The 13,116-nt window shown below is 45.6% G+C and overlaps 1 protein-coding gene across 1 annotated transcript in view; it reads left to right on the plus strand.

Moving 5' to 3' along the window:
* The window catches only part of LOC147637524 (stromal processing peptidase, chloroplastic-like), a 136,314-nt gene that overhangs the window by 104,165 nt on the left and 19,033 nt on the right, over positions 1-13,116 (plus strand). The window contains exons 12-13 of the mRNA XM_086799311.1: positions 10,973-11,176; positions 11,453-11,623. Coding sequence (XP_086655437.1) covers positions 10,973-11,176; positions 11,453-11,623 — 375 coding nt within the window. The remainder of the gene's footprint in view (positions 1-10,972; positions 11,177-11,452; positions 11,624-13,116) is intronic.

A 13,116-nucleotide genomic window follows, 5' to 3' on the forward strand; every position in this document is an offset into this window, starting at 1 on the left:
ATGCTGAGACTGTGGCTGCTGCTGCATCGGTCTCTGGGTGTGCTGCTGTGGCTGTCTCCCTCGACGGCACCCCTGTCCAGGCTGCCACTCCGAGGTCTCTATGGGCTGAGCAGGTGTCCCGGAGGCTGCCTGCTGAGCCGCATCTGTGGGCGGACCACTGGGGGCCTGCTGCGGTGAAGTTCGGGGTCTCCTGCGAGGGCAGGCCTTGGCCATGTGGCCAACCTGCCTGCAGATAAAACATTGGTTCGGGAGCCCCGAAAACTCCACTCTCTGATCAATCCATCCCCCCCCTATCCTAGGTAGTTGAATGACCTTCGGAAGGGAGGAGATGTTAGGAACCACAACTCTGACCGAAGGTAGCTCAGCTGCTCTAGCGACCACTGAAGCTGCTATCGGGCCAGTCTCAAGCACCGAGCCCACCAATGCTCCTAGCCTAGAAAGGAGAGGAAGGTACTCACGGCGGAGTCCAGGGAAGCAAACTGTAACATGGAATAGGCGCTCTCCCTGCTCAGCCGCTGCTGGGTCAAAGCCATGCTGCCAAGGTCTGAAGAATGCGCGAGTGCCCCTGATGTCAAGGGGACTCATGGCTAGGACCTGGGCCACGCTCTGGGCTGTCTCGAACTCAATCGGGTAGTGTCCACGGCCCAGTAACTGAACGTCCAGGATCTTGTCCACATCTGCAAGAAGGCGGGCCTGGAGAAGATCCCGGATCTCCCCTCTGTTGGGGCGAGTGCTGACTATATGGCAGATGGTGGAATGTGCCTGGAGGCGTTCCACCTCTGTGGCGAGGCTCGCTTCCTCTTTTGGCGAAAGAGAAAGCCTCATGGGGGTATCCTTAGGGGCGGGCGAGGGGGCTGCGGAAGAGTCCCTCTGAGGTGGGGCGGGAGGAGCCTCCATCAGAGTCTGAAGCTATGTCGAAGGCGAAGCGAATGCAGAGAGTCCTGCAAGAACCGAGCTGCACACAAAGGGCAGAGGGGGAAGGCGGAAGGCAAAAAAAACCCAGGGGACGGAGAAAAAGGAGAAAGAAGGGGGGGGGGGGGGGGGTAAGGCTGCGGCGAAGAAAAAACCGGGGGGGGGGGGGGGGGGGGGGGGGTAAGGCTGCGGCGAAGAAAAAACCGGGGGGGGGGGGGGGGGGGGGAGGGGGGGCAGAAGCAACGCGAAAGAGGGGTGGGGGGGAAGAGAGGGCGGAGGCTAGCGGAGGGGGGCGAGGCGCTGAAGAAGGGAGGGGGGCGCGAAGGAGAGGAGCAAGGAGCGGGGGGCGCAAGAAATCCAGGCCGCGGGGGGGGGGCAGACGCGAGGGCGGGAAGGGGGGAGGGCGTCCAGGCAACAGCGCGAGTAGGGGGGGGGAGCGGAAGCTTCAGCGAGCGACTGATAGTTATTTTAGTCCATATTGGCAGAGAATCCAAGACGGGAGGTCATTGATTGACCAAGACTCAGTGATTGACCAGCCTACCATTCAGGCTGCGGGAGGCCAATGGATGATTCGGAATGGTTTACTCGTCCGTAATGACAAAATTTGTGTACCATAGGTCTTGGACATTAGGTCCAAAATTCTTAAGGAGTGTCACGACGTCCCTTCTCTTGGACACCCTGAGGTACAGAGGACATTAGCTTTAGTGAGATGCACTTTCTATTGGCCAAAGCTGAAAGGATGTATAGAGGATTATGTCCACAAGTGTCAGATTTGTCAAGCAAATAAAGCTGAACGCTTTAGACAGGCTAGGATGTTGCATTCTTTACAAATCCGAGGTAATAAGTGGGAAAGTATTTCCATGGATTTTATTACCGGATTGCTGAGAACTCGTCATGGCTACGATTCTATTTGGGTTGTGGTAGACCGCTTGACAAAGATGAATAGAATTTTACCTACATAGAAAACTGTTATAGCTACGTAATTAGCAAGGCAATTTATCGAGTAATTGTTTAGATTGTATGGTTTACCGCAGGACGTTGACAGTTATAGGGACTCTAAGTTTACAAGTGACTTTTACAGGCTTGTTTTTTAGAAGTTGGAAACAACTTTGAATCTGAGTTCGTCGGCTCATCCTCAATCTGATGGCCAGACTGAAAGAGTGAATCAGACTTTGGAGGACATGCTTTGTGCATATGTCTCCAAAAGACAAGGTTCATGGGAGGATTATCTTCCTATGTTAGAATTTGCATATAACAGTACTAAGTATACGAGTACATGTTTTAGTCCTTTTATACTTATGTACACATTTCAACCCAGATCACCTGTTACCGTGGGATTTTTAGGACTTCATAGCATGATGTGGCGCGTACTTTTTTGCAAGACATGCAAGAAATCTTACAAGTTGCGAAGGAATCTATTAGAAGCGCTCAAGACACAGACAGATTTTATTCTAATAGACATCGTTCACCAAGAGAGTTCTTTGAAGGAATGATGGTGTCTTTGCAAGTTCTGAAAGATTCCGAGACTTTACGGACAGGACGATCTCCGAAATTATCCCCTAGATACTGCGGACCATTTCGGGTTAATCGCCGGATTGGTTCCGTTGCATATGAATTGGACTTGCTTTCTCATGTGAAAGTTCATACCGTATTTCATGTCAGTAGACTTAAGGAAGTACTGGGTGGAGCAGACCAGTTAGTTACTCCTAGGGTGGCCAAGGTTAGTCAGTTAGACAGAGTCTTGCGAGTCTTTGCGAGAGCTCTCTGGTCAGGAGCGTGGATCTAGTGCAAACGTGCACCTGCTTCATGCAGTCGAGGTTGGCAGTAGTCTTGAGGCCCACGAGGGTAGCTCCGTGGCGGTATGGACGTCATGGGGTAGAGATTGGTCGGTGCGTCTTGCTGGTTAGCTCAGCTCGTGGCTCGTTGGAGACAGCTAGGTCTTGTGGGTTTTGCCCACGGCTGTCATGGTTGGGTGGTGAGTCACGTGGGGATTTGACACTGGCTCCCTAGAGAATCTATCTAGAGCATCTAGGTGTTTTTGCAGCCCCTTCCCTAAATCTGAGATGAGGTCAATGTCGTCAGTGTACAACAATATGGGCACCATTGTTCTGGCCCAAGGTGGTTCTCTGCCTCTAAAGCGGTCCACAAAGGATACAATCTCATCAATATTTAGCCCAAATAATGCGGCGAGAGCAGATAACCTTGCTTAACCCCAATAGTGCTACATACCGCCCTCTCCAAACTGCCATGTGTGCACACTCGGCCCATTACCACATTATGTGGTAACTGAAACGCCTGCTGCAAGCGTCCAATGAGTTGGAATTGAGCGACCGAATTAATAGCTTTGTGGGAATTCATGAAGAAGCAATATACATGCTCTTGTCGTGATTGTGCTTCTTCTGCAAGAGCGGAAACAGTGAACATATGGATTAATGTGGAGAAATTTCTCTTGAAACCTACCCGACCAACTACGTGTGATCGTGATATTTTGCCACATAGTTGATTATGTCCTCAAACACCGCTCCATAGATCTTGGCCATACTAATAGTGATCCTAATAGTCCTTTAGTTATTGGGACTCATGGATCCCCCACTTTATGAATGTGAATGATGGTGTTGGGGATTGAGGAAGGGTGGAAGCCTTTACATATTGATGTGTTAAGTAAGCTTGGCCATACTATTACCGATCCTAATAGTCGTGTAGTTGTTGGGATTCGTGGGCCCCCCACTTTATGAACGGGAACAATGGTGTTGGTGATTGAGGAAGGGGGGAAGCCTTTACATATTGCTCGATTAAACTTGCTTTGTTAAATAACTTAGCAAGAACAGGGGCTAAAACATGGTGTCCATGTGTAAAGTCCTTTGCTTGTTAACCCTCCCATTATGTAGCTTCTATAGAGCCCTGTTGACATTGATAGTGTTGAAAAGATGGGGCGATGTGGGCCCGGGGGGTGTGTCATCTGGCACATCATATAGCTGCCTCGCATGTGTCTCTTATATCACAGGGTCTGTGATGGGAGTGGGGGTTTTCTTCTCATCCAAGATTTGCCAAGCCCCCGAATTGTCCTCACTCAAGAACAGATGTGCATTGTAAGCCCAGCGGGGCGTGCAGTGATAGACTCAACCACGTGTCCAAGAGATAAAAATATAAAGAGAGAGAGAGGGGAGAGAGGAAAGGGAATGGGGATCTTGCACAGTACACCACATTAAGCGGGGAACAGGCTCTGTCTCCTTTTAGGAATTTATTCAGGAACAATCCATGGGTTTGCTGACCAGGATCAATACAATCAATGAATACAAAACAAATAAATATGCTGATGTAGGATATCCAAGTCGATGTTGATGTCGACGTACAAGATCTCTGATGTCGAGCACACGACGGGGATTACCCACAAGTATCTCTCACGGGGCTAGTACCAGATCTAGTATCTAAATCCAATGGATCCCAAGTCCAATGAATCCAAATCAGAGTCCAAGTCCAAGTCCAAGTCTAAATCCCAGTCCAAAATCCAAGCTCCATGTCTAAGCTTCATGTTCCATGTCCAAGCTCTATGCCCACGCTTCTTGTCCAAGCTCTAAATCCACTCGCTCATCCCATGAATAATCTCCACAATTCCTATAGCCTTGTCGATGATGAAAACCCTAGAGAAGCTCTTTCCGGCAAGAAAACTGATATAAAACCTATTTTAATGGTTTTCGGGTGATAAAAGCTTCCAAAAAGCAGTTTTAGGGTTTTTTGAACAGTTTTAGGGTTTTTGCAATGGTGCCCTTGGCTCGTGGTCAATCCCGTTTGACTTTTTACTTTTTCTTGCTTTTGTACCAAGAATGGTGCTTTTTCTTAATCAATCCTTATGGACCCTGTCCCCATGTCTTCTTCCACTTGTCTGGTGTCCGGGCATGGATTTCATTATGTGAAATAGAGCTAGGACGGCCAAATAGTTACATTTCCTTCCTGTTACATTGCAGTTGTCCTCAACTGCGGACTGCAAGTGTTCCAAGCACATCCATATGTTCCATGTATATTTGTGTGTTCCAAGTACATGAAGTACTTTCATATGTTTCAAGGTACATCAAGTACATTCATATGTCTCAAGGTACATCAAGTATATTCATGTGTTTCAAGGTAGTAAGGTGCTAGTCCCATCTGTTGAGCTTGTGCATTTGGTCTTTCCCTATATCCGTGGTGTCATCTGCTCATATGGCAACATCTCAATGCCTTTTTTTTGGCCGGTGTCTTTGTTCTTGATGGTACATTTTCATGGTCTGTCATATGTGTTAGATAAAGTAAATGCATACTTACCTCCTGCAAAAACTAGACACAAGCTAGTCAACAATCAAGTATGTATCATTCGCGTCTACTAGGTATTCCAGGTACTGGCCAGGTAGTTTGGATAAAGTAAATGCATACTTACCTCCTGCAAAAACTAGACACAAGCTAGTTTGTCATATGTGTTAGATAAAGTAAATGAATACTTACCTCCTGCAAAAACTAGACACAAGCTAGTCAACAAACAAGTATGTATCATTCGCGTCTACTGGGTATTCCAGGTACTGGCCAGTGGACTATCACATGTCATAAATCCAAGCATTGTTCATACATCAAAAACAGCACACAAAGTCAAAGAAATTCAAACATACATCCGTATGCAGCAATGCACAAGTAGTTTTCCTCCTGTTCATGGATTGTCCTGTCTGGTTTCATCGAAACCGTGCTGAGCCATCTGGTCACTAGGACCGCTCAGACTTTTCCTCAAGGTACTGGGACCGCTCGAGAGTTCATCAATAGTCATCTAGGCCATCTAGTCACATTGACCGCCCGACTATGAAATCCAATACAGTCATCTGGGCCATCTGGTCACAATGACCGCTCGACTGCGAAATCCAATAGAGTCATCTGGGCCATCTGGTCGTAGTGATTGCCCGACTGCGAAATCCAATACAATCATCTAGGCCATCTGGTCGCAATGACTGCCCGACTGCGAAGTCCAATATATCTGACATCGTTGTCGTCCAATGGGTCATCTGGCGTCGTTGCCTCCCATATACAAATCTCGTTCGGGTATCGTTGCCGTCCATATACAAATCTTATTCCTTGGGCTTTCTGGCATCGTTGCCACCCAAACTAGAGTATGTCCAAATAACCATTATAAGCAGAATAATGATCAATTCCAGTCCAATATATACAGTGAAGAGGGCTAGAGGTATGATCCCTCCCTCTTGAATCTGTCTTGATCGCAAGACGTCCATATCTGTACTTCAAATACATCTCGACCAACCACTTTCTTAATGCTCATAAGCTCGAAGTATATCTGGATAGTCCTAGAAGTACTCCTCTGGCATCCATTTCACGTTCAACAGCAAATAACTCTTGAATTTGAAGATGAACTTTCTGACCACTCTCTTTTCTCCTTTTCTCACAGAATAAAACACAATTTGTTCTGGCTCTTCCACCCTTGGTGGATTCTTCAAAACAAGTTCCTCTGGGGGTAACATGGTTGATCTTCTTGGTATCCTGAAAGGGCCATATACCATCATTTCCAGACTCTGGCAATCCAAAGATAAAATCCATAGTAATATTCTCCCATAGTGAAAAGATGCAGGGGAGAAGAGAGCTTGAGCTCTTGCAAGCACACATACTCTCACAAAACCCTAAAAGAGAACACACAAGGTGAGAGGCGGAAATTCTTCTTCTTCTTCACACAACACTCAACACACCATATACAAAGATAAGAGTACACACAATATCAAAAGGTACTGAACCAAATACATACTAGGGTTCTCTATAGTGTGAACCCAACTAAATGAGCTGGGGCTATAACTATGCCAGTCTCTAGAATGGCTGTCACACAGCCTGTCATCCCACTGGCCGCATATCACCCATGATCTTACCAACCATGCCAGTGGTGTGAGTGTGGGGCCTATCCCCCGGGCAGGTCATCAGTGTCCACCGCCTCACTAGATGAGCTCGATATCTCAACTCTTAGATCATTCTCGAGTCATAAAGCTCAATGTCTTTCTCATACTAGGCCAATAAAAATAGCTCTCCAAAGCTTGAAGTGTAGTCAAGGTGTCTCTATGCCCCATGTATGGAGAAGCATGACACGCTTCCATTACTTTGGCCTCAATTCGTTGTGTTACACATGACGAATTGAGGCCAAACTTGTCCTTCTGACAAAACAAACATTCTCAAATCATAAAGCTCAATGTCTTTCTCATACCGATGCAATCTCATCATGTTCAACCACAAAAAAAGGTCTAGAATATCCAACATTGGTCCTTTACTAGCATAAAGTCTCAATGCTTGAAAAGAATTCTTTTTCAGCTTTGGTCCACAAAGATCCCATGGCTTTATTTGTTGAAACATGCAATGGGCTAAGCACCATTGCAAACCATTTGTCGAACTTCCAGGCATGATGTCAATCTGATGATCGTCCAATCTCTCTGGCTTCTTTGCCTTCCTTTCCCTTACTTGTCATGAAGAAACTGCATAGTAGGCTTAGGAAGTAGCTTCCTTGTCTCCTCCATGATAAATAGGGCGGGTAGCTCTAGATCCTTTTGCAATGGTGACTCGAAAATAGGCTTTAGCAGCTTCAACTCCTTTGGCCTCAGTGGCGCAATCCTTGATGAGATTCGCAAATATTTGAGCCCTTCTTTGGTCCTGTTCTCTCTTGGTTCTCCAAGAAAGAAATTCTTCGTCTCTGAGAAATTGTCTGAATTGTTGAAAGTCATGGTACTCTTCTGATGACATGGCTGCGGTCTCACGAGTACCCTAGTTTTTATCTTGAAGTTCTGGATCGGCCTGATAGTCGTTCCCTTCATTAGACCCTTGGTTTCCCTCTTCTCTCGACACGGCTTTGTCGCCCCAAGAAAGTTTCTTCAAGAGAAATCTTGCTCGGATACCACTGTAAGCCTAGCAGGGCATGCAGTGATGACAGACTCAACCACGTGTCCAAGAGATAAAAATATAAAGAGAGAGAGGGGAGAGAGAAGGAAATGGGGATCTTGCACAGTACACCACATTGAGCGGGGAACAGGCCCCGCCCCCGCCCCCTTTCAAGAATTTATTCAGGAACATTCCACGGGCACGCTGACTAGGATCAATATAATCAATGAATACAAAACAAATAAGCAATGCCGATGTAGGATATCCAAGTCGATGTGGATGTACAAAATCTTTGATGTCGAGCACACCATGGGGATGACCCACAAGTATCTCTCACTGGGCTAGTACCAAATCTAGTATCCGAATCCAATGGATCCCAAGTCCAATGAATCCAAATCCAAGTCGAAGTCCAAGTCCAAGTCTAAATCCCAGTCCAAAATCCAAGCTCCATGTCTAAGCTTCATGTTCCATGTTCAAGCTCTATGCCCAAGTTCTATGTCCAAGCTCTAAATCCACTTGCTCATCCCATGAATAATCTCCACAATTCCTATAGTCTTGTCGATGATGAAAACCCTAGAGAAGCTCTTTCCGGCAAGAAAACTGATAAAAAACCTGTTTTAATGGTTTTCGGGTGATAAAAACCTCCAAAAAGCAGTTTTTAGGATTTTTGGAATTTCAGTCCGTACAGTCGCACGGGAAGATAGTGACGTGGCACTGCAGTTGCTAGAGGCGCTCTGAAATCCTTTGACCAACAGTTACTCTCCTTGTGTCCTAGCTTCCCACATACGGTGCTTTCAAGCTTTGGTTTATTCTTGAACTTGCATGTGTTGAATGTGTGACCCAACTTGCCACAATGATTGCATCCAGGCTTAAGTTCCGTTTTACCAGCATAGAATGCCAAGTTCCTTGATGAGGATGTTCCATTTTCATTCTTGTTTTCATCTTTTGCTCATGGATTATTTGACAAGATTTCAACTATGTTGGCATACTCTTCTTTGCTTTCACAACTAGCAGGCAAGATAGTCTTAGCTTCATCATCATCAAGTACTTTACCAATGGTAGCAAGTTGTTGTTTGATACTTTTATACTTGTTGATGTGGGTTGTTAGATCAAGACTTTTACCTAGGTTGAGTTGATACAATTGCATGAGCAAGTGAACTTTGGAGTGCTTTGCTTGTGTGCCAAACAGTTTATTTAGCTCTTCCCATGCCTCCTTCGCCTTCTCAATCCCAATGATATGATGAATGACCTCATCATCTAATGTAAGTGCTATGAGTCCTGAGGCTCTCTCATTTTTCTCATCCCATGTGGTTCCTAGGCTTGCTTGAGTGTCCCTCCCTTGAATTATTTCCCACAAATTTTTTTTCATGAGTGTATACATGATTTTTGACTGCCACGTGTGAAAATCCATACCACTAAACTTGATGATGTCATCTTGGGCCATGATGAATAGGTGGTCTTATACATGATTTTTGACTGCCACGTGTGAAAATCCATACCACTAAACTTGATGATGTCATCTTGGGCCATGATGAATAGGTGGTCTTATCAATGTCCCCATCTATGCGGTGGCACCTTGGCAATGTCTACCCTTTACAATGGCTAGGCTCAATAAGACTTATGAATAATCGTACACCAACTTGCCTTAATGTAGAGAGCAGTTACATACATGGCACATTCCTCACTGATTTTCAGAATGCCTCGAGTTGATGCGCACACATCAATGACAGGATATACAACACACCAAGGTATGTGGATGCACTAGTTGACATGACACAAGGCTGTGATTTTGAGAGTGGTTTGCACATGGATACAAAGGGGTATTTGTGCAAGACTTCTCCCAAACACTTCAGAATAACTCAAACCACTTGTACTAATGTTTGGATTAGCCCTTAAGCCATTGTGATTAAGATTTTTAATCAAACATATCCAAAATACCTCCAAAGAGTGGCCATGGCAGTTGAGGTAGGCCTGAAGAAGCTCCTTTTATGGGCTTCTAGAGCAGGTGGAGGCGCAGCTCTGACGTGCGGGAATTAGCCTGAAATGTGCTGTACAGCCTGTGTGAGACAGAAGGGCGAAAAATGTGATGCACTGAACTGTTCGAACAATGCCGCCTCCTGAGCTTCACGATGTCAAGCCATACCTTAGCATAAAGTTGCGCCCTTTAATCTTGAAGAGAATGAATCAAATTTCAAGGCAAATGGCTTCTTGTAGCTCCTACAATCTGCAAAAGACCAAGCAATGGTCAAGCTGCCATGAAAACTTAGAAGAGGATAAGGTTGAGATCAAGAGATGATTAGTGAGAGATTAGGGCAAGTGACTCAAGGAGATGGCTGAAGGAAGCTGAAGTGAGGTCCTAGGATCCAAATGCTCTGATACCAACTTAAAAAACAAGATTAGGGAGCTCTACACAAGTGCAAGATGAAGGCTATGGTGGATGATATGTGCGATAAGGCGTTGTTTAGTGCATGAGAGAGAAAGGATTAATGTGTTAATGATGGTGTTGGTGCATAGGCAAGTGATCACGACTTGGATAAGGCAAAAGTGTGTTCTTCGTTAGATTGTGGCTCTTGGTATAGCCAAAGGAATACAAACCATGTGGTTTCAAATGATGCCACCTCATCATCTCTATCCTCCACACACATTGATAATATCTCATCTCCAACATCTAGGAGTGGATTCACATGCTCTCTTCACACCCTCCATTAGTACAAGAACTTGAGCATCTTGGCACCACATTTCCAACATGTATTACTCCATATTGCATTGCATTACCTTTCTTTTTCACCTTTGGTGCCTGTGTCTGGAGAGCCCTACATTCTTGGACTGAAGGGGTCCCCTTTGTGCCGGTTCCTAGTAGTAGAGGCTAGCAGGTAGGGCCCATGCAGCCAAGTATGGGACATATGCAGGCAGGGCAGTGGCGTGCTGCAAGGAGGAGAGAAGATTATGTTGCTGCCTTGCAGACTGAGGAGGGGCAGCATGGTGCGGCACAGATAGAAATGGGCGGGGCCAGGTGTGCGCAGCCAGAACAGGGTGGCACGGCGGACAGAGAGAAGATGGTGAAGAGAGAGGAGGAGCAAGCCTCTGGGTGGTGCAGCACACAGAGAGAAGATGTTGAGAGAGAGAGAGAGAGAGAGAGAGAGAGAGCTCTTTTTATATCATGTTTCTGGTCATACAGGTCAATGCTATAGGTGCATCACTTCTTGAATATGTCGCGGATTTTGGGAAACCATGGGCGGCATTGCCAGCTGCTATGGTGGCTTGTGTTCCAAAGACTATTCACCAAGATGGCGTTGGAGATCTTCAGTTCAATTTAACTTGTGAAGAACTTGTAGCTGCTTTAGAAGAGGGTTTAAATGAACCCTTGACTCCTGAGGCAGAGGTGTGTCAGCTGATCTAAATATGTGCTAAATTTTTTATTTCAACTGCTTGCTTTCTTGCCTATCAACACGTAAATTAATTTTTTCTAGTAGCATTCAGTATTGCAATTACTGAATCTTTTTAGCCATTTAATAGTTCTTAAAATTGACCATTTTGAAATGTGCAATTGAATGTCTGGTTGGATGAGCCTCAACCAGGTTATGGTCCATCATGCAATATATCTAGTTTCATCAGGCATCACTTTTTGGAGTGTTAACTTAATGCTTGGGTTGTGCAGCTCGATGTCCCCAATGAGTTGATTTCCAAGTCAAAGCTTGCAGAGCTTAAATCTCAGCGCAGACCTCGCTTTGTTGCTGTTAGTGAAAGCAATCCAAGCTCCAAAGAGTATGATAAGGCAACTGGGATCACTCAACGGAAGTTATCAAATGGCATTCGAATAAATTACAAGGTACATTTCTTGTCACTTGCTGCTGCTTTTGTTCATGCTTATGTGTTGTGACTTATGTGTTGTGTCCTGCATGATCACAAATATGGTTTCAGATTATTTTAATGTCCAATGTTTGCATCACCTTGCTACAATAGTAATGAAAAGGAGCTGTGCAAGGCTCGTGCAAGAAGTCACTTTGACTCTTACATCCTCTCTCTAGGGAGTAAAGTGAAGTATTCCAATCTTCCTTTAGCTTGAAGATGTGACACCAGTTTGATATTGCCTTTAGTCATAAGGAGTTTTCCGAGAAGTCAAAGATTCTCCATGTGAACATGTTTCTAAAGGGCTGAGTTGCCCATTGGTGATCACTGGAAGGCTGTTGAGTAGCCCCTTCAAGACATTGGAGGACTTTAAAGATAGGTTTTATGCACAGTTCTTGCCTCCCAATGCTGTGGAGAAGATCATGAGCAAGTTGGACAAGATAGTGCTGACAGATAATGAGTGTATGCAGACATGTGTGAACAAATTTTGGAAGATCTATCTAGAGGTCTCTCTATTTTTGTTCGTGGGTGAACCTGAGAAGAAGAGGAAGTGCTTCCTTGCATTCGCATAGGCAGTCCTGCACATCTCGGGCAAGTTGGGCTAACACCAACAACCCACCTCCACTGGTTGGTGGCTAGCCCATCATGTAAAATCCAAAGGAATGAGGAGATTTGTGCCTTCCTGTAAGAGTGCCACAACCTCCGCTAGAAACTCCTTTGAATGTCCGTAGAACTCCCAATGAGGTCTAAGGGTAGGGACTCTCTGAATCTGTCCCAAGACAAGCTGCTTGGTATTCTCACAGTGTAGCTATAGAAAGGCAAACTTTTCATCGGATTGGTGGCATCCATCCATTCCCACTCACTGGGATCCCAAGGCAAATATCTGATAGGGCATCCATCAAACAGCCAAAGGCAAGAAGAATTTGTGATCGTCTCTAGGGGGGGTCAATATAAAAGTGCTTCCCTGTTGTGACAACAACTCTCACAAGTCAAACCATCGGGCCCTCAACCATATCGTGCACCATACATTTCTCCAACTGCCACCCATCGTGAACAAAACAGAAAAATGGTACCTCACCCTTCCTTGGCGAGGGGAGACCCATAATCTATAGAGGAACCCCAGTCCGTGTAAAAACCCCAAACCACAAGTGAGGAGATCCATCCAAAAAAGCCCATGTAACCCAATGGAGGATTTGGACCGTGATAGCACACCTATTTGGCAGGATTAGTAAGGATGCCTACATATCTTTTGGTGCTATCATTTGGTTGACTCAATCGGGCCCCCAGCTTAGGTATGAGGGGGAGGACAATAGTCATGTCATTTTAATCAAGCAAGGAGTTGCTTAGCGGGGTTGCCTTCAGTTTTTGCCAGATTTAGGATACGCCCCGCCGGCACAAAGATTGGACAGTGCATGAGAGATTATTGCTAGTATTACAGCTTGGCACATCTGGAAGGCTAGATGCACTGAGGCC

The sequence above is a fragment of the Cibotium barometz genome, chromosome 6 (assembly GCF_041138505.1).
Source record: "Cibotium barometz isolate CiBa-2024 chromosome 6, ASM4113850v1, whole genome shotgun sequence".
In the NCBI taxonomy this organism is placed as follows: Eukaryota; Viridiplantae; Streptophyta; class Polypodiopsida; order Cyatheales; family Cibotiaceae; genus Cibotium; species Cibotium barometz.